We start from the raw sequence: 22,960 nt of genomic DNA on the forward strand, positions 1-22,960 counted from the left end.
TAACACAGACTCCCTTCACACCAATCAATAAGTCTGATGATAATAACCACGCTGATGCTGACAGCTACGACCGCCGTGGAGCTGCTGATCTACGAGCATCCATCTCAGCTTCACACTTACACCCTCGTCCGTCTTCATTAGAGCTCTCAGAGCTCCGCCGGCGCTCAGCAGGAAAGAGGAAAGTTGATTAACCGACCATGCAACGACTAGCAGCCCGCGCTGGAATAAATGACAGGTCTGGGAAATACCTCGCTCTGTTGTTTCCTCTTGGGAGTCTGGATGGATCCCCCCTCCCGTTCTCCTTACACGTTCTACTTCCTTTTTTTTAAATGTCTTCTTTCTCTCTCTCTCTTTCTTCTTACTCAACTACTGCTACAGAGATTAAGATTAGACTAACAGATTGATAATATGTGTGTCTTTCTTTGCCCTATTTATGGGTTTGAGAAAAAAAAAAAATTAAAGATGAGTAAGAAAAAATAATCAAATAAAGACTTCCATGTTCAAAAAGGAGTAGGAAGAAGTTAATTGGAATAATCAATTGATAAATCGACAATGAAAATAATCGTATGTTATGCATGTTTCTCTGCCTGATTGGGTCTTAGCGGTCATGCCGTCTTGTTTTCTGATTCGTGCCCCCCCAAAACAGATGATCCTCCCCTAACAACAGGCAATAACATCCTGACAACCGGTGGTAACTCCAACATGAACAACGAACTGCAGGCGATGCTCTCCAATAGGAAGTTACACACACAACATAATCCTCCAACACAAGGCTGTGTGCAACTTTCTTATACGGCTAAAAACAAGACCCTCTTTAAAGGTAATGTGCTTTTTGCCAGCATCACATAGGTCTATGCTTTTTATAAAACACTTACATCTAGACCTTCTCTATCTGTAAAGTGCCTTGAGGTAACTCTTGTTATGAATTGATACTATAAATAAAATCGTATTGAAGTTGAATTACATCTGTGTTTTCTGGCGCCTGTGTGACCTTGTAGTCGCGTGTTACTTTCAGCAACAGTTCCACCTCATCCTCGGCCCAAACTAAGAAATCTTTTGTCTTGTTTTTCGCCATTGCGGCCGTTTATACTGTACGTCTCTTCTCCAACCAAAGAGTACTAACGCTACCACGGCAGCTACCATGGAATATATATGCTGCTTCCTGTTTGCAGTGGCAATCGCATGGCCAGAATACGAGAATGGTGATCGGTTTGGTTGTGCTAGTTCAAACCAATGTTTCCCAAACTTAGGGTCGGGACCCAAAATGGGTCGCAGACCCGTTTTATTGGGTCACCAATTGGCAGAGTGAAATGCATATCAATCTTATGTGAATGACGTTTTTTTTGCTCCACTGGGCTGTTCAGCTCAGATGCCGTGGGGGGGGTGTCTCTCTGTCTTCTCTTATCCTAGGAGGGGATAAGAACATGAGTTGAGAAAGGGGTGAGACACAGAAAGGACCTTTTCTGTTTTTGTCTACTTTTATAATGGAATAAATGTACTTCATATCCATTTAAATTCATGGTTTGTTCCGTCTTTTGTCCACAGTTTAAAAAATGTAGATGTTACAATGATTCATGGTGTATTTTTGTAAATTTGGGTTTAGGGAAGACACCAAATTTCTCTTTTGGGTCTTGAGCTGAAAAAGTTTGGGAACCACGGGTTTAAACTGAGATTAGTTCTTAGCAATGTAAATGCGGCCGTAGAAGAGGCTGACAAATTTGGCAAATTGTTGGTTGGCGGGAGGAATTTTGAAAAGCCCTAACCGACAACGCCGGAGAACTCGGGGGAAACCTCGCCAGTCGCTCTGGCCGAAGGTCAAGGAGGTAGTTAGAAAACACAGCCAGGGGTTGATAGGAAGTTTCTCCCTGGGTATTGTCTGGAAGCATGGCTGACATTACTTTTCAATAAATTCATGAAGGTAGGGAGGGGTCTGTGCCCGTGGGCCCGTGGCACCACTGTTCCAAAAAGAGAAGGTCCAATTATCGAGACATCCCACTGCAGCCTCTTCGGGGAGATTTCATGTCAGATTGTCTTGTGTTTCACTTGGATGCAAGACATATTTCCAAAGTAAGCTGAGAGATCCAAGATGGTGGCAGTGAAGCCAAACCCAGGTTTTTTTTTTTTAAATGTTCCTACAAAACCAAAGTGTAAGACTACATCAATGTGCTTAAAAACAACGTTATCTTTTCTATCTTTCACATTATTTTTTTGGCTGATATTTAAAAAACAGCGTGCTGGGTTTCATGATATCAAAGTGCCCTGTGAGTAAACTACACCTAATCTAGAATGTCAAATCGTTTAAATCTGGGTAACTAGGGAAATATTTTACTTTGAACACTGTAAAGGCTTTATTCGAATGATATCACCCGGGCTGAGTACCAAGCAGTGCAGATTAACCAGGCCTCAGAGCTGAAATACATCAAAGGGGGGGGGAACCGTTACTGTTACTGGTTACCGGGAGTTTAGTATACTTGTGGGGTCCCGACAGCTTTGTGGGGCCAAAATCCTGGACCCCACAACTTTAAAGGGCTGATTGAGGGTTAAGGCTTGGTTTTAGGATTAGGGTTAGAATTAGGTTATGGTTAGGGTGGTGCTGAGGGTTAAGGTTAGGGTGATGGTTAGGGTTAGGGTGATGGTTAGGGTTAGGGTTAGGGTAGAACGCAGTGCCCTGGATGAACTATTGGACATTAGGGGCCAGGAAATGCATTATGTCAATGAAGGGTCCCCACAAAGATAGTGCCAAGCACTATGTATGTATGTATGTATGTACAGTGGCTTCCATAAGTTTACACACCCATGCTAAAGTTGATTAAAAAGAGGAATACAAAAAAACATATTTTGGAAATTGATATTAATGCCTTAATTAAAAAGATTTAGGAAAATCCAACCTTTTAAGCACACCAATTTTCTTAGTGAATAAATAACGTATTGCACATAAATAAATGTTCCTTAAAATACAGGGGGCATAAGTATCCACCCCCCTATGTTAAAATACAGGGGGCATAAGTATACACCCCCCTATGTTAAAATACAGGGGGCATAAGTATATACCCCCCCACTGTTAAAATACAGGGGCATAAGTATACACCCCCCTATGTTAAAATACAGGGAAATAAGTATACACCCCCCTATGTTAAAATACAGGGGCATAAGTATATACCCCCCTATGTTAAAATACAGGGGGCATAAGTATACACCCCCCTATGTTAAAATACAGGGGCATAAGTATATACCCCCCCCACTGTTAAAAACAGGGGCATAAGTATACACCCCCCTATGTTAAAATACAGGGGCATAAGTATATACCCCCCTATGCTAAAATACAGGGGCATAAGTATCCACCCCCCTATGTTAAAATACAGGGGCATAAGTATACACCCCCTATGTTAAAATACAGGGGCATAAGTATACACCCCCCTACAGGGGGCATAAGTATACACCCCCCTATGTTAAATTCTCATAGAGGCAGGCACATTTTTATTTTTAAGGGCCAGTTATTTCACAGATACAGGATACTATGCCTCCTGTTAAAGGTCCCTACAAAAAACATATTGTGCATGTACATATGTGTAATACATAATTCTCTTCTATTACACAGAGAGAATTATTCTTATGAAGCAGTATCTGTGTGTGTGTGTGTGTGTGTGTGTGTGTGTGTGTGTGTGTGTGTGTGTGTGTGTGTGTGTGTGTCCCTCCTCCAGTTCCTCATTATGAACTAGGGGCGACCCCCCACTGGGCCTGGATGTGAATACCACACATTTTCTCCATCCCACACCCTTCATTCCTTCCCATAATGCACTTCCTGTCATCCCCCACCCTACGAACACACACACACACACACATACACACACACACACACACACACACACTATGTTCCAGTAATAGCTTTGGCAGTGCCAGTGTGTCTCCAGTGACGCTCCAGTCCCGTCCTCAGCAGTCAGTCGTATGCGGTGTCTCGCTGTAAAATGGACTTTTAGGTCCTTTTGTGGACTCGATCCAAAACAAAACATCCATCTGCGGTTTGTTAACAAAAACAGCTCAACGGTGATGGTTTATTAAGAACACTGAGCGAAGATCCAAGTCAACACAATATCCTGTATGGAGGAAAATCAAAGTCTTCAGTTTCACTGTTAGAAGAAAGCAAAGCCCCAACAGTGCACGTTGGTCTGTTGGACAAAAACAAAAACATCTAAATGAATAAATGGGTGTTTTTGCTTTAATTGCCTGCGGGGCCCTTGCAGCCAAACAAAGACCAGGTACTGCATCATAAGAATAATTACCTCTGTGTAAAACCAACTAATACATGTGCCAAATGTTCTTTGTTTTGGCCTTTGGGGTTAAGCATCCTCAACTCGTAGAATATCCAGGGTGATGTCCAGTTTGGAAGGTTTTCTGAGGACTATGGTTACCTGGTCCTCAGGTCTCTGCAGGGTAAATCCAGACAGCTAGCTAGACTATCTGTCCAAGCTGAGGACTATGGTTACCTGGTCCTCAGGTCTCTGCAGGGTAAATCCAGACAGCTAGCTAGACTATCTGTCCAATCTGAGGACTCTGGTTACCTGGTCCTCAGGTCTCTGCAGGGTAAATTCAGACCGCTAGCTAGACTATCTGTCCAATCAGAGTTTTCTGTTGTTTGACTAAAACAACTTTTGAACGTACACGTGCTTCACTAAAACAAGTTCCTTTCCGGGCTTATGTCACAGCTGCACTGCGGCTTTTCCCGGTGCTTAGCGGCGCTCAAGGCGATTCTGATTGGTTTAAAGAAATGACAATCAACCAGAGCAGGTCTTTCTTAAATCTCAAGATGCTGTGTTGACTACCCAGACCCTCCTTCCTCGATCTATGTAAACCGATCCCTGGATATCCTGCCTTTCAGAAAATGAAAGCTCAGATGGGCCAATCTGGGATCTCCTCCTTATGACGTCATAATGGGCAAGGTTACCTCCCCTTTCTCTGCTTTGCCCGCCCAGAGAATTTGGCCCGCCCCATGAGAGAGAGACATCATGGCTTTCAAACGAGCAAAGTGGCAGTTGGTCAAGACCACACCCCCAGAAGAGTCTTTTCTCTCAACACCAAAACAGTTCTCTTTAGGATCCCAGCAAACCCCCCAACCAAAAAATAGGGAACAGTTTCAAGTTCCCTGCTAGACAACAAAAAAGCTTATTGACACCTCTTGTGCATTATAGTTACATCGTTAGGCATTCTGTGGACAGCAGAAGAAGAATTTCATTGTACAGTAAAACTTTGAAATCAAAATCAAAATAGTCAATCTTTGGTAAAAATAAACCCCATAGTGACCCCTCTGGGGCTAAACAGAAAATCCTGATTTTCCAGGGAATAATGGCCTGGAAGCGTGGTGATTTCCTGGTGGAATCACGGAAAAAGTGTGGAGAATTGGAGTAATCTGCTTCTGTAAAAAAGGTTGATTCAGAAAGACGGACTTTTTCACTTGTTCTGCACTACTATCTATACTATATCATTGATATTTTCCTTCTGTCAGGGACAGAACTGAGTGACATAATTTCCCCAAGCGGGGAACAGTAGATGTGTTCTTTTTGATGCTGCCTTTCTTTAAATGAATGCTCATTTCTTTAAATTTCTTATGCTGCACTGTAACTTTTATTCTTGTGTTTTATGTGTCCTAATGTTTCTATTTTGTTTTTAACCGTCTATTCATGTGTTTTATCGGTGTTTAATTCTTATGATTTTGTACTTGTTTACTGTTTGTACTTGTGTTTTATCTGTTTATCTGATTTTGTGTAAAGCACTTTGAATTGCCCTGTTGCTGAAATGTGCTCTACAAATAAAGCTGCCTTGCCTTGCCTTGCCTTGTTGCCAAGGGCTGGAGAGCTACGAGACACTGTGGACAGACACAGGTGATGGCCATACGCCATGTTGGTTTGCCGTCTGTGGCGCAGGGCGTGCATGATTACAGGCAGCGATCACTGCGAGCTGATGTACATGATCGGAGTAAGGGAATCGGGGTGAATGCCGATCCTCGATCTCCGATCTGATCCTGCGATTGGCCTCGGGACATCCCTGAACAGCAGTATGAAAAGGTGAAGGACAGACAGCTTTACCTGGTGTTTGTGGGAAGAAGGCTCCAATCAGCTTGGATCGCTTCTTCTCATAGCCCTTCTGTGTGATATCACCTGCCAGAGGAAACACACAGAGGGAGAGACATATATTAGACATAGACATATATATGAAGTACTACTCACTGGTGATACTAAAGCCTGCTAAGTCACGATATATAGAACAAAGCACATCCGTTATGAATGCATGTTGTTGAATCAAAGCTTTTCTATCTTCATAGGACATTGATCCAACAAATATTTAAAGGTCCCATATGGTTAAAATTATATCTGACCCTTTATATGTGTCTATTAAACACAAATTAGTGTTTAATAGATAAACACTGTAAATAGTGTTACCAATAATTAAAATAAAGAGTTGGGTTGATTTTCCCACACTTTTATGAGAGTCTTTTTCTCCCCCCCCCCCCCACAAATGATAGATACTCTGCACCCTGGAATGATGCATTTCTTATGGGTCCAATTAACTCCATACATGACTCCCGTTTCTTGTCGGGTTCTTTTCGGCGGCATGAAGCGAACATTGGAAAAGGGGCCGTGCTAGGTTGATTTTCGAACATGACACCCCTTGGATACCTCGTTTCTACGTAGCAATTAGATCAAATTCTAACTGGCCCGTTTAGCTGGGAGGCGGTCTAGTTTTGTGGGGGGGTGGAGAAACGGTGGGAGTGAGAGATTTCACATTTTCACAGCTTTTACTTTAGAGCCCCGAGACTATATGACACACAGAATCCCATAAAAACCCATTTTCACCATATGGGGCCTTTAAGCGGGGAAACCAAATATGGCCGGCTAAAATTGTATAAAAAGAAGCACGATAAGCAAATTTTTTCTTTTTTTTTCTTGTCCGTTCGGTAAAAAAAGATCAAATGGCAAAAGTAAATTTTTACTGGCTTCGTACTTCGCCCCGTACAAATTAGTTGTTTTTTTAAACAACCAAAAATGGAGAGAAATAAACATCCAAAAATAAAATAATCAAAATAAATGTCAAACTTTTTAAAACGTTGAAAAAACAAGGGATTAAAAGTGTCAAAAACTTCTAAAAAAACATTGACACAAAACATTGAATAAAAAGGTTGAAAGTGTGCCAAAAACTAAATTTAAAGAAAAAAAAGTAAATTTCACACTCAAATCATATCATTCAACACCATTCTTTGACGGGGGGCAATAGAATGACGTCATGTATGATACGATGATCGATGAACGTGCCCCGTGCCATTGAGCAAAACCCTCAGCATTGAACACTGGGGAAATAATAAAGCTGCAATGAAAAATATATATGTACATATTCCACAAAAAACTGAAATCTAAGACATCAAAACTAAGCAGTCAGAGAGAAAGCTGATCACTTTGTGCTTAGTCATCCTCTCCAACTCAGACCAGACGGTGCATGTGTGTGTGCACGTGTGTGTGCATGTGTGTGTGCACGTGTGTGTGCGTATGTGTGAGTGTACAGTATCTGAATACATCTGGACCTTTAAGTTCTGCAGACGCACTTCATTCGCCTTTCACACAGCGACTAGCTCCTTCAAAACCTGCTGACCAATCTCCCCGAGGGAAGTGGTCAGTAGTAATCAAGCCGCCCTAAAACGTCCCATCGGCGGATTTCCACACAGGCGCGTCTGAATCCAAAAGCTCTTTTAGAGAGGATTATTTGGGGAGGGGTTTGCCACATTTACAAAGAAACGTTTTAAGAAAAGGGAGCCAGAAAAGTTTGGAAAACCCAGTGGAAAGTAGATGAATGTCAGCTGAGAGCTTGTTTTTTTGACTGACAGCGGATGAATGTGTTTAACCCCACCCAACTTGTACTGGATGCTAGTAAAAACAAACACTGACAAATACTTTCTGAGTGAACTGAGGCAACAACTTAAGAGGGAAGCGGAAAGCTAAAGAGAGAGGCATCATGGGAATTGTATGAGCCGAGAGAAGTACCAGAGGCGTTTTCTTTCATGGCAAAATCGAAAGACAGGGGAAAAAAAGGGTAAAGAGTTTGAGGGTGAAAGCAGAAAGAGAGAGAGAGAGAGAGAGAGAGGGTTGCTGTGAGAGTTAACTGTTAAGACGCGTCTATCAAGCTGCTAATGTGAACGAGGGAGGTCCTGCCAACGGGGAACCAGCTTTTTGATAAACGATGGTGTAAAAGATGGAGATGCTCAGCCAGTTTGGGACTGTTTGGCCAAAACATTCTCGCTCCCATCCCGTCAAAACGCTTGGTCAGCTACCGTTAGGGATCTATCCTGCACCCGGCGTGGCACAAAGACCGACACAAGTGGGTTTGCTAGTTAAAGACGGATGCAGTTGTCAATCTCCCGTCCTGCGCCCACGTGGTTTAAATAGCAAATGCACCATCTGTGCGCCCATGGGCGTGCTGGTCTTACAGGGAGGTGTGTTCAGGTGCATTCTGGGCGTGCTGGTCTTACAGGGAGGTGTGTTCAGGTGCATTCTGGGCTCTGGGCTGGTCTTACAGGGAGGTGTGTTCAGGTGCATTCTGGGCGTGCTGGTCTTACAGGGAGGTGTGTTCAGGTGCATTCTGGGCGTGCTGGTCTTACAGGGAGGTGTGTTCAGGTGCATTCTGGGCGTGCTGGTCTTACAGGGAGGTGTGTTCAGGTGCATTCTGGGCGTATTGCCATATTGATATTATATTTAGTATTATGAACTGGTAGGCTGGCCGTCACTAAGTCTACGTAGACAACTTCATTTGTATATTTTTCTATACGAGGCCATGTTGGGTAAACTGCCGGCATATTTATGTAATCTCCTCAAGCTGAACTCAAGCCGTTTTCATCTCCGGTCCACCAGGTGGCGCTCTTACCGGGTTCCAAGGGTTTTTACTGAGCTGGGGAAGAAAGCCTTGTCTTACTTTGCTCCATGGTCTTTGAATAATTTGCAAAACCTGCTCCATCTAAATGATCTAGTCCCATTAAATGAATGTAAGGCCGTGTTAAAATGCCATGAAATTCACAAATGCAACTGCCACATGTGACCTGTTCCTCTCCTCTATGTGTGATTTTGTCTATGCTGTATTTCTGTTTAAATTGTAACTGGTGTGCCGTCTCGGCCAGGTCTCCCTCGGAAAAGACATTTCAATCTCAAGGGACTTGCTGATTAAATAAAGGTTAAATAAAAAATAAAAATAAAAATTGAGGCAGCGGGAAGTGATGCGCCATTGGCCAACAAAAACCTGGTCTAAAGCCAGTAACGCAGCATTTCATTGTTATTTTAACAGTGCATTAGTAAAATGTGCCGAGGCTTATGCAGAGCGTGCACAATATGCTTGTTACACACACACACAGACACACACAGACACACACACACGCAGAAAATGACATATAAAAACATGACGGTGCAAATCCTCCATCATAATAGCAATGCGCCAAGGTCCAAATGCAGAGGAGGGAATGGGAGATGACCTCTGATTGGTTGATTGCATGTTACACCCAGAACACACCTTTGATTAATGAAGACACTGCTGTACCTTTGCCAAACATTTTATCCTGTGTCAAGCATTCAGTTTCGTCAATGCTACATGTTTTTTACGTTTTGTTATTTCCCTTTATTTGTGTTTCCATGTTTCATGTCTTGCTTTTTAATTTGTGTATCGTCTATTATAAATATACAAAGTGTGTCACAGTATGTGTATATTATTTTAAAAGCAAATTACATGCACAACAATCTCAAAAATGCAAAAGGACTACATATTTATTCTGAAACACTCATGAAGCCTAAATGTGTTTCTGCACACAGACAGACATGTCGTGACAGCTGTTTTCAGGATATTTCTGACTGGAGGATGACTAATTAGAAAAGAATCCCAAAAATTCAGAGGAAATCTGAGTGAAGAGCATCGCCTGACTCGGTGAGAGATGCATGAAACAGTCCTGTGACGTTAAATCTGCAGCGGATTCGAACACGGAGAAAGCTGACTTGACAAATCCTTCTTAGACACAATTACATGTGACTACCTGGCTCGGATCAAGACACCGACTGGGGGCACGCACGTCATCGCTGACGATGCCAGAAGAGAGAGAGAGTGTGTGTGTGTGTGTGTGTGTGTGTGTGTGTGTGTGTGTGTGTGTGTGTGTGTGTGTGTGTGTGTGTGTGGTGTGGAGGCGAGGCACATGGCAATAATTAGCATCTCTGGTAGGGGAGCTAACTACCCTGCAGAGAGCAAGAGGAACTGGCAAATGCTTCAGTTTGAACAGAGAAAACAGAAGACACTGGGGGAGACACGGGGGAGAACCAGAGGGAGGTCAGACCTCGTTTTTAATACTAACTTCCTAATGGATATGTATCATGGATACGTAATGTGATATAGTAAACTAGAAAATTCTGCAGAAATTGTATCATTGTGCCTCCTACTTGGTGCACATGCGAATAGCAATAAAACTAATAAGTGTCTTAACCCTTCTGAGATATAACTTTTTAAAACCTATTTAAGACCTAGCTCTCAACATTGCGCCTCTTAAACACACATTGGAAAATCTGAGACGGTCTGAAAAAGGGAAGATACGTAAACTGGGATTTGAGAGAACCCGTGCTTGATATTTTAACGCCCATTCAGCCCAATAAACGCCAAAGTCTTGTCTTCGGTTTAAACTTTTAATCATGTTTCTACGTTAAAGTATGGCGATACAGCACGGTCCCAAAGAGGGGGGGTTTTGAGTGATGTTGAGTAATTTCCCAAACATTTCCCATTCATGTCTATGAGAAATGTTTCGCAGTTTTTTGCAGATTTTGTGAAAACCGCGTGGCAAATATCTTCGAAAAGTCATAGCACACCATTCCCGATCATTACACAAGTTTTGATGTATTTTGTGTGATAGTGTTGGCAACGCTCCAGGACTAGTAGTGGGACAAAAATCTGGCGGAAGAATAATAATAAGTATGGGCAAAAATAGTCATTGCGCCGATTGCTGCTATTGCAGCAATCGGCGCAATGAATAATGCAGGATTTATATATAAAATGGGTATGGGTGGCTTGTGGCTCGGAGCTAGAGGGGTCACCCCGTAGTCTCCCATTGCCAGACTGGTTGTCCCATAAACACAAGGCTGGCGGTTCAATCCCAGGCTCCTCTGGCCACATGTCCAAGTGTCCCTTATCAAGACAGTTTACCCCAAATCGCTCCCCCGAATGGTTACAGGTGTCTACTGCTCCTGATATACTTAGGATGGGTTAAATTGCTGAAATAAAATCTCACTACATTGTACTCGGTGTACAATGTAGTTGTTTTGTGTTTCCATGAGTGAAATAAAAGAAATGTGAAGTGAAAGTGACACACACACACACACACACACACACACACACACCATCTTCTTGACTTTATTTTGTCAGGGAAGAGGAGTCAAATTGAAATGAATGTGTCAGTCAGCGAGCTTTTCTGTTAGATACTTTAACAACTCTGTGTTGGTAATCTCCATCCAATCAGACAGTGAGACAGGCTGTCAGTCACACAGTCAGACAGCGAGACAGGCCGTCAGTCACACAGTCAGACAGTCGACAGCGAGACAGGCCGTCAGTCACACAGTCAGACAGTCAGACAGCGAGACAGGCCGTCAGTCACACAGTCAGACAGTCAGACAGTCAGACAGTGAGACAGGCCGTCAGTCACACAGTCAGACAGTCAGACAGTGAGACAGGCCGTCAGTCAGACAGTCAGACAGTCAGACAGTGAGACAGGCTGTCAGTCACACAGTCAGACAGTCAGACAGTGAGACAGGCCGTCAGTCACACAGTCAGACGGTCAGACAGTGAGACAGGCCGTCAGTCACACAGTCAGACAGTCAGACAGTGAGACAGGCCGTCAGTCACACAGTCAGACAGTCAGACAGTCAGACAGTGAGACAGGCCGTCAGTCAGACAGTCAGACAGTCAGACAGTGAGACAGGCTGTCAGTCACACAGTCAGACAGTCAGACAGTGAGACAGGCCGTCAGTCAGACAGTCAGACAGTCAGACAGTGAGACAGGCTGTCAGTCACACAGTCAGACAGTCAGACAGTCAGACAGTGAGACAGGCCGTCGTCACAGTCAGACAGTCAGACAGTGAGACAGGCTGTCAGTCACACAGTCAGACAGTCAGACAGTGAGACAGGCCGTCAGTCAGACAGTCAGACAGTGAGACAGTGAGACAGGCTGTCAGTCAGACAGTCACACAGTGAGACAGGCCGTCAGTCTGGTCAGGAGCTACTGTGTAGAAATGATTCTTAGTAAAACTCTAGTTCTCTAATAAAGACAAATCCTAAGATCCTATATTTGTTCTGCTTCTCTCAACACCTCTAAAACTCTACACTCGTCTGATCTGACTTCCTCCACAGCCTCTAGAAACATACCACATCATTTATGAAACAGCCGTTCCTAAAACACAAACGCCGGCCTTGCGCCGAGCGCGGACAGAGAGGTCTGCTAATCCAACGCTCTGGAAGATGTTTATAACATGCTTGTTTTTACGGCAATTTTTGAAAACCATATTCAAGAACCTGTCTTGGTGAAAGCCATTGTCACGAACAGAAAAACGGTGCCATTCCTCCAAAATAATCCTCTGTGAAGCAACTGTATTTAAGATCTTTATGTTGAGCAGGATGCTAGTCGGTGACTGTCATGTTTTGTTAGGTGACGATGCACAGCGATTAGAAGCTAGGTAAACAAAATTCCAATTAAAACACATGACACATCACACACTCCTCCCATCTCATCCAGGGACAGACACACAGCGCTGATGAGACAAAGACACACACTAACAAGCAACTGAGCACCGAGGAGACACACACGCCACCGCACCAACCCACCTGCCCACAAGCTACAATGCTCAGGGGACGCATAGCACCACACAGCACACAGACAGCACACCACACACACACACACACACACACACCACACACACACACACCACCCACACGCACACACAGGCACACACAGGACAGACACACACACACAGACAGGCAGAGACACACACACACACACACACCACACACACCACACGCACACACAAGGACAGACACACACACCACACAGACAGCAGAGACACACACACACCCACACACATACACACGCACACACAAAGACCACACACACCACACACACACACAGAAAGACAGGCACAGACACACAAAGACAGACAGAAACACACACACACACACACACAAACAGACAGGTACAGACACACACACGCACAACAGACACACAAAGACAGACACACAGAATCAGACAGACACAGACACAGCCCCACACACACACACACAAAGACAGACACAGCCACACACACAGACAGACAGACAGAAGACAGACAGACAGACAGACAGACAGACAGACAGACAGCAGACAGACAGACACACACACACACACACACATACACACACACACACAGTGCCTGACATCGTGTTTTGTCAGTTAGGGATTAAAAGTTACTATTTACTACTTTAAATACTGTTGCCAAGAAAGATAAACCTCTGAACTACAGTGAAAACAACCAAAGACCGAGAGACAATGCATGTGATTTTTTTTTAGATATTCCAACGAGTTTTATTATCTAAAGATATATGTACATAAATAGACCTATAAAAGAGGATGTATAGCTTCAGTTTATCTCTATTGATCAACAGTAATGGAGGTATATGATCCTCCTCTTAACAATTAGTCCAATTTTAGAAAAAAACTAAATGAGGTCAATGCAGGCTTTAGTTCTAAATGCTCTCTACGAGTCAGAACCATGTCAAGTCCAGGTCCAGGTCCAGCCCTGCATTCATCTCCAAATGCACTAGACTGTTTTGAAATATGCATGCGGCAGCCACATGACGGCTGTATGACCTCACTATAAGCTCCCTATCAATTATTGACAATCACATATCGCGGGCTGCACCCTCTGCGACTCCCTGCTGGGACTGTTTTCAAGCTCGTCGGCTCTCATCCTCCACCTTAAAGTCAAGTTTTAAAAATAAAAATCTGCCTGCCTCCATGGGAATTTAACATAGGGGGGTGTATATTTACGCCCCCTGTATTTTAAGGAGGAACATTTATTTATTTACAAGACATTATTCATTCACAAAGAAAATTGTTGTCCTTAAAAGGTTGGATTTTCCTACATTTTTTTAATTGTTTTTTTTTATTCCTTTTTTAATCAACTTTAGCCAGGGGGTGTCAACTTTCTCACTCAAGCCACTGTTTATTTCGGAGAAGTTGCAACATCGTTACATTTTTCATTTGGTTCTGTTTACTTTCCCACTGCACTTTGTCAAAGTCACCAAACACCGCAAACACACGTCTCACGATCGAGACGGACGCTTGTTTATTGGACAGAATATCCCCAAAACTCGCCGACTCGTCAGAAATAATGGAGCAACACCAACTTTATAACATCTCAGGGTTTCTGATTCTGGATTTAGTGTTTCTAAAATTTTAGAAGTGGGCGAACAATGTGAGCAGCTGACAAATAAAGTAAAGGAGAGATAGAGAGAGAGAGAGAGAGAGAGAGAGAGAGAGAGAGAGAGATGATGATTGTCACACAGACGACCAGCAATGTGTGCTCAGAAGACCTTATGGATCTGAAAGGTATCATCTCTTAAATCCTATATGAGTCTGTAAATTTTGTACAAGGTTTAAGCTGCAGGTTAGTAAATGCTCTGTTTTTTGGTTCACTTCCTGTATTTGGGTCGGATCGAGTTCTCACCTAAAGTAAACTGAACTCTAGTTCCCTTGGAAGCGAACCGAGACCCCGTGATACTTTATACAACAGAGTGCTTCCAACTTCCTGTCAGCGGTCTGGGTTTCCAGTTTGGTGTGGAAGAAGTGGACTGGCCTGCACGGAGCCCTGACCCCAAACCCATGCAACACGTTTGGGATGAACTGGAACGCCGACTGAGAGCTGGACCTGATCCCAAAACATTAGTCTTGGACCTCAGAGTGATGCCCCTGAAGAATGACTGACAGCAGAAGGAGGAGCAGTGGAGGCTGTCGTAGCATCAGACGCATGCTAACTGCTGCAGCCATTTTGCCTATTTACCTTATTTTTTAATTTATAATTACACTTTGACATCATGCATTTCCCATTGTGTATCAATGATGATATGATGATGAATTGGAATGTCTTCTGTTCTTAATTAGTTATTTTGCCTATCATTGCTATTATTATGATGATAGATAGATAGATAGATAGATAGATAGATAGATAGATAGATAGATAGATAGATAGATAGATAGATATTTATTGATCCTAACAAAATGGGAAATTATAGTGTTACAGCAGCAAAATATCAGTCACACAGCCCAGAATATAAATATAAATGAAATACTAGGATGCAATGTACGTGAAATAATAATAGGATAAAAATACAAGAACAAATATTTGAATATATACAAGTTGGGAATGCAAAAATGTGCAACTGCTTAACTATTATAGATGTGTGATATCCCATAGGATGATGGGATTTTAAGGCGTGATGACACCTTAGATTTAAGACAGGAGTTTTTCAACCGCATCCGCAAAAGTTGCATGACTATAGAAAACATTTGTTTGAAGTTAAGTGATTTATTTATCGTCTTTGCTCTTGCTTTGATTTACGGACCGCTTGCTACACTCGAGATGAGATGAGATGACATGGTGATGAAATGTCCAGGTGTCCACATACTTTTGGCCAAGCAGTGCACAAACATGCTCTGCATACGACTCTGCTCTGGTAAATCACCTCCAGGCTGTTTGGACAGAAACAGCCGAGCTCCATGACCATATACAGTAAGACAGAGGAAGAGAGAGGGAGAGAGGGAGAGAGAGGGAGGAAGAGAGGAAGGGAGAGGGAGAGAGAGAGAGAGAGAGAGGGAAAGGGACATAAATGCTAGCAATGAAACAGATAGGAAGTGCAGAGTGAGAACAATAAAGAAAGAAAAGGAAAGAACAAGAAAGAGCAGAGGAAGGAGTGGCATGAAGCAAGACAGAGGTGAGAAAAGAGGGAGAGAAAGAAATGTTGCATCCATCCAGCACCTAAAAAGGACACAGTTGATTATATTGTTTCCACACTGCAACCAGAGAGGAGAGAGAGAGAGAGGAGAGAGGGGGGAGAGGGGAGAGGAGGAGGAGAGAGAGAGAGAGACAGAGAGAGAGACAGAGAGAGAGAAGAGAGAGAGAGAGAGAGAGGGGAGACAGAGAGAGAGAGAGAGGGGGGAAAACGAAGAACTGAAAACATAAAGCGCTCTCTCTCTCTCTCTCTCTCTCTTTCTTAATTTCTAATCAATTCAATTGGCTTTATCGCCATGCATGTAACAAACACAATATTGCCAAAACACTACGCAAAATGAATACAAATACAAATTCAACAACAATATATATAATCATATTAAACCAAAGTAACAATAATAACAATATAGCAATCAAATGGTAATAATTAAATCAACTGGGGACAAAGCTATAAAAGTAGTATAATGAAAAGTGTAGATATGTTTAACGTTGTATGTGTGTGTGTGTGTGTGTGTGTGTGTGTGTGTGTGTGTGTGTGTGTGTGTCTCTTTCTCTCTATTGATATTTCTCTCCAACAGAAACAGGAATATGAGAGTATGTAACGAAGACAAAAGACAGAATAAATTACTGAGTTTTGGACAAATGTTGACCTCATGATGGAGCAACAGGAGAAGTCAGAGGATCAAAGTTATATATAATAAAAAAAGTTATAGTACTTCATCATGAAGGGAAGGCAACCCCGCCTGCAACACATTGTCATGAACGGGATCATATGATATCGCACAAAAAATGTGCGCTCACCAATCAGTGACTCGTAAAGTTCAGGAAAAAGGTCGCGGTTTGGATTCAGATATTTCGGGAGAGCTAACACGCGTTTCTTAGGTGACAGTGTTTAGTTTTCCCTGGGTAGGGATCTCTATTCCCCGGGTAGAAACCACGGTGTTAATGACCCATCCCTCCCCCCCGACCTCCTCATTGTGTGTCCCAGCAGTCACTATGCTCCACATTTAAATAATCTTATTGAACTCTTCATTGCACTCATGCCTCTATATTGTTTCTGTTTAGAGTGTGTATTTATTGTGTATATATTAGTGTGTATATTTTTTGTTTTGGTTGTTTTGTATGTGTAAGCACAGTGTGAGTAATGATGCTCCAAAGAAATATTCCTCGTATGAGTCCTCATACCTGGCAAATAAAGCTGATTCTGATTCTGATTCAATACAGCAATAAATCTGTGGAATACATACGAATGACATTACTGTCCATTGCTATGTGAACCAATGTTTCATGAGAACAGCCTGTGGTAATCCATCCAATAGTTGTTGAGCTATTTCACTTAAAATTACTACTACTACTACTACTAAATGGTGACGTTAGTTTTGTGAGATCCAGGCTCCTTATTGTGAACTGTAAATTACCGGTCATATCAATTTAGCGCCATTTCATTTCACAAACATATCATGCTTGTCATTAAAAACAACAAAAATGGAGATAATTTGTATAATGGAGAAAGCCAATTACACACACAAACACGGACACACACAGAGCCTGGCATCCACACAAAACCAAACACACAGTTAAGCTGAGCGGAAACGCCCAAGGACTCCCCCGGGAATGAGGGCAAGGACACACACACACACACACACACACACACACACACACACGCACACACACACACAGACAGACACACACAAACACACACACACAAGTACACACACCCGTTGTAGCAGGTGTTTACAGTAACAACACGCTGAGTCAGGACTCAAACTCACCTCCACACAGGTAGAAACACACAAACACACACGCACACACACACACAAAGTAGCTCTTATGTACATTACAACAAGTTCTCTATTGATATGGGTTGTTTGTTGTTGTCACTCCCCAATGTGAGTCGAGTGCAGATTTGAGTCGCGCACGCTCAGATTTTAACACTTTACGGCATAATGTGTCATACTGAAATTTGTGAAATCCATGAAATTAATCACTTTTTCTTTTATAACTTTTCTCATTACAAACAATAACAGAAGATGGGAATTATTTCAAAAACGTCTAAGCTATCTTTTGTTGTTTGATTGCTAACGTTAGCTCAAAACGCCATTCAACTGACAACCTTTGTTGTGTTTGATGCTAACGTTAGCAATCATTCAACTGACAGCCTTTGTTGTGTTTGATGCTAACGTTAGCAATCATTCAACTGACAGCCTTGTTGTGTTTGATGCTAACGTTAGCAATCATTCAACTGACAGCCTTTGTTGTGTTTGATGCTAACGTTAGCAATCATTCAACTGACAGCCTTTGTTGTGTTTGATGCTAACGTTAGCAATCATTCAACTGACAGCCTTTGTTGTGTTTGATGCTAACGTTAGCAATCATTCAACTGACAGCCTTTGTTGTGTTTGATGCTAACGTTAGCAATCATTCAACTGACAGCCTTTGTTGTGTTTGATGCTAACGTTAGCAATCATTCAACTGACAGCCTTTGTTGTGTTTGATGCTAACGTTAGCAATCATTCAACTGACAGCCTTTGTTGTGTTTGATGCTAACGTTAGCAATCATTCAACTGACAGCCTTTGTTGTGTTTGATGCTAACGTTAGCAATCATTCAACTGACAGCCTTTGTTGTGTTTGATGCTAACGTTAGCAATCATTCAACTGACAGCCTTTGTTGTGTTTGATGCTAACGTTAGCAATCATTCAACTGACAGCCTTTGTTGTGTTTGATGCTAACGTTAGCAATCATTCAACTGACAGCCTTTGTTGTGTTTGATGCTAACTTGTAGCCAGCAGTGAACAAACTTTGTTAAGTAGGTCCATTTTTACTGGATTGACACAGAAGTCTCTTGTTAGCATCTTATGTGCTACTTGTTGCAAAGTGACGCGTAGGCAACTCAAACCTGCCCTTGACTAACCTTGGGGAGTGACAGTTCTCCATTCTCTAATGCGACCCAGAGGAGTGTTTCATAATTACCGCCCCTAGCGGTAGCAGGAAATACGACTTCGTATCTAAACCAGAGAACGTCAATTGCAGTTCTAAACATAAAACTCGCAATTTCAAACACGTCTTTAGGTATTACCTGGTGACCTCTAGTCATTTGCACTAATTACGGAGGTTGTCTAACAACCTAATTCCTGTGGGAATCGGCCATCTTTGTTATTTGTAAAGTAAAAAATGGACCAACCACATTTCACCGAACACATAGGTCATGTGATAATATTTGTTCCGTGCGAATGGACATGCCTTGATTTTGCGGAGTTTAATATAGAATCTTTTCAAGGTTTTTGTTTCCTGTGCGCACTCTTTTAATTAAAGATATATTTACATATTCCAGCATTGTTGCTGCCGCTCGACCTCTGCTGCCCGCCTACGTGTTACGTCTTGTCTGTGCTTTGGATGAAGAAATGGGAAAATTTTATTTCCCTTGTCGCCTTTGTAATGCTTTTTTCTTTCTGCTTTGATGCCTTTCCCATCATCTGCGCTTGCTTGTCTGCGCTTGCTCCAATTGAGTAGCCCATGTTTGTATGTCTAACTCCATTTTGCGTAGTTGTGCAGCCATTTTTTTTTTACCATTGTATTTTAGGATGCCTTTTGACAACTGGCCATGGACTACACTCTAAGAAATAGCCGTAAATTAACAGTTGTATGACTGTAAATTTTAAAAAGATATTGTCCCTTGTACGTGATTCACAGGTATATTTCTGTTAATTTACAATATATCAGAAAGTGTTATTGTTTTTTTTACCATTGACCCAGTTATTTAACTGAAAAATTCTGTTTTTTAATTACGGTAGAAAGTTTGGGTAATGAGCTGCAAGCACTTTTTCTGTTATTTTACGGATTTATTTCTTACAGTGCACAGCTGGAAATCAGTCGTAGAGGCTGAAGCTGCTCCTTTTATTGTCCAGTAAATTAAATGGGACTTTCCACGCCATTACAAACTAAATTATCCCTCTTGTGAAAACTGATATGGGATTGCGGGGGTGTGCTGGGGGGCTGCGGATGCCATCTTCCATGGCCAACGTAGTCTTGACCACCGGCCCCCCCGGAGACTTCCGTCCCTGAGTCGACGTGCTTCCTGTGGCTTTGTCCCAGGGCTTACGGTGATGCTACGTGGATGCCGCCGCGGAGAACATGACATGATTTTATATTTATTGTTTTGTATGTTTGAGTTTTCCGTACAGCACTTTGGTAACTTTGTGTTTGTATAATCTGCTATAGAAATAAAGTGGATTGGATTGGATAAGGTATGCGCCTCCTGTAACCTCTACCGGGGAGTCTACAGTCTTTCACATAAAGCTTGTTCCTCACTATACATTTAAACTTTCCCGTTCGTGGTTTTGACTTTCATCAGTCTATTGACATCACATCTGCAGTGTCGGTGTTTTACCTCTGTGTGGAGAGGAAACAGTCAGAGACAAAAAAAATCTTTACAACGCCTGAAATTGTTGGTTGTCACACTGAAAAATAGCTGTTGGTCTTTAATTCCTGAGAGGAGGACATTTCTGGAGTTATGATTTTTCCCTGGATCCCAAAACTATGACAGCTTTTTGGCGTCTTTTTGCCTACTTGATGTTGTCGGTTGGCCAGTGTTACAGCGAGCAGAAAAACACAACAGCTAGCGGCGCTAACATCTCCCATCTGAGCGACAGACAAAGCACACATGGCTGGAAAGGAGCAAAACAGAAGGTCAGAAGGTGTTAAAATAACACATTTCCCCTTCTGGTTGTCATAAAATTTAAATAACCATGTTTTTCTCATGGCACATCCGGTACATTTATAACTGTATGTTAAGTTCAGGTTGCAGTTGAAATGATTTACAGATCCGTCCTGTGCACCCCTGGAAAAACAGAGCTAACTGCGCTGGCTCTGGTTCCACTTAAACCATCACACGCATAATAAGGAGGTCTGGGAGGAAAGTCCCATCACAGGTCATGTTCGGACAAGACTTTGTCTGCAACCCACAGCTTCATCAGTTCATTAAAGTGCAGACAGGGTTGGGCTAGCTCATCAGACCAAAAAGTGTCAAAAACCAACAAGATCAACACCGTTGATTGATTGTTAATCAGATCTGAACTAGTTGACCTCGTACATACTCTATATCCACATATCATTTGCAGGATTACTCCGGTGTCCGTCACCTTCCACTTTCTTTGTGTTGTTGTTTTAATCTCCCGTTCTGTCCAATCTGAGTTTTCTGTTGCACGACTAAAACAACTTTCCAGCGTACGCATGTTCCCCCAAAACAAGTTCCTTCCCGAGGCTTTTTTCCAGCGGCACCATTGCTCCATCCGTCCCTTAGCACCGCCAAAGGCGATTGTGATTGGTTTAAAGAAATGCCAATTAACCAGAGCATGTTTGTCCCACATCCCTGCTTGCTGTGTGGACTAGCAAGACCCTCCTCCGCAGCGCTGTGGACTAACCCATGCATACAAAAATGGCATTACCATGATGACATACAACACCTGCCTTGGATCGGCCAACGTCTATTGAAATCATTCAGCATGTAGCTGCAACACCTGCATCCAATAACTCATCACTGTTCTAAATCAGGTGTTTTAAGCATATTTATGTCAAAAGGAAAATCATTTTGCAACAGAAATGCTGATTAATGGGAGTTGTTCTTATGAAGAAAAAAGTACATAGAATAAATAATGGAATCAATCAGTCCCAGGTCTCTTGATATAACATGTAACAGTCTCCTGAAAGGAACACACGTCCCCTCATCTCTACTTTGGTTTTTTTAATGTCTTATTTCAGCACACAGTGCTGTGCATTAAAATGTACGTACAATATAATCTGTATTTAGCCTGAAGCAGCTGCAGATCATATGGCCTCAAAGCGCATCACTTTAACTTAATGTCCTCAGAAACTAAGTGAGCAGAGTTGGTCTCAGTTCAGCAGCATGGCTCATCATCTCACATCATCAACATGATATGTACACTGACACACGCTTCCTACTGCTACTGCTACTATCAATTATAATACTATTAGAAGGCCATGCTAGTTGGGCACATGAATGCTAAGTGTGACATCAGGCCAAAGTTCATTCACTCCTTCCATCCAACAATGAGGAAAACTAACCGAGTGAAGCTAAAGAACTGGGAAACATTTCTCCAACTAGGCTAATTAGATTCAGATAATCAACACACACACACACACACCACACACACACACACACACACCACACACACACACACACACACACACACCACACAGAAACTCCACTCACCGAGCATAATGCCAACAGGCAGCAGGAGTAAAAACAAGCCGACAGACTCGGCTTCATGCTCCTCTCAGACGAGCCTCCATCCTTGTCTGTCGTCCTCCCAACCGCTTAGTGTGTGAAAACACTGGTTGCTTATTCCCCATTGGCAGGACACACACACACACACACACACACACACAGAGGACGCCCCGCCCCCCAACCCCTCTCTCTCTCTATTAGCACACACACACACCAAAGACAAGCAGCTTATTAGTTTTTGAAGAGGAGCAGGTCGACCTCCTCTGTACAGACAAAGAGCTGAAGGGGCTGACATTTATCCACTGATGCTGCCTTTGTTGTTAAGATACACACGCACACCCACACACACGCACGCACACACACACAACCCCCCCCCCCCCCCCACACCACACACACACACACACACACACACACATTCCTGAAGAGGATTGGTTGGCAATTATTTCACCATTTACACAGTCTAGGAAAAAAATACTTTTCACCTCAGAGCTGCGTGTGTGTGTGTGTGTGTGTGTGTGTCTTCCCACCCCACCCCCACCCCCCCGTGTCCCCTCAGTTGGTGCAGTCCAACCTGCCTGCTCAAACATGACATCAGCAAATTCAACAAATTGGTTTGTCGTCCGACTTCACAGTGAGGCGACAGAGACACACACACACCACACACAACACACACACACACA

At 42.8% G+C, this 22,960-nt stretch overlaps 1 protein-coding gene across 1 annotated transcript in view; it reads right to left on the bottom strand.

Moving 5' to 3' along the window:
* Positions 1–22,960, bottom strand: part of LOC116699670 (disco-interacting protein 2 homolog C) — a 235,373-nt gene that overhangs the window by 107,749 nt on the left and 104,664 nt on the right. The window contains 1 exon segment of the mRNA XM_032532380.1: positions 6,081–6,152. Within this exon segment, the coding sequence (XP_032388271.1) occupies positions 6,081–6,152 (72 nt within the window).

Source organism: Etheostoma spectabile, chromosome 12 (genome assembly GCF_008692095.1).
Source record: "Etheostoma spectabile isolate EspeVRDwgs_2016 chromosome 12, UIUC_Espe_1.0, whole genome shotgun sequence".
In the NCBI taxonomy this organism is placed as follows: Eukaryota; Metazoa; Chordata; class Actinopteri; order Perciformes; family Percidae; genus Etheostoma; species Etheostoma spectabile.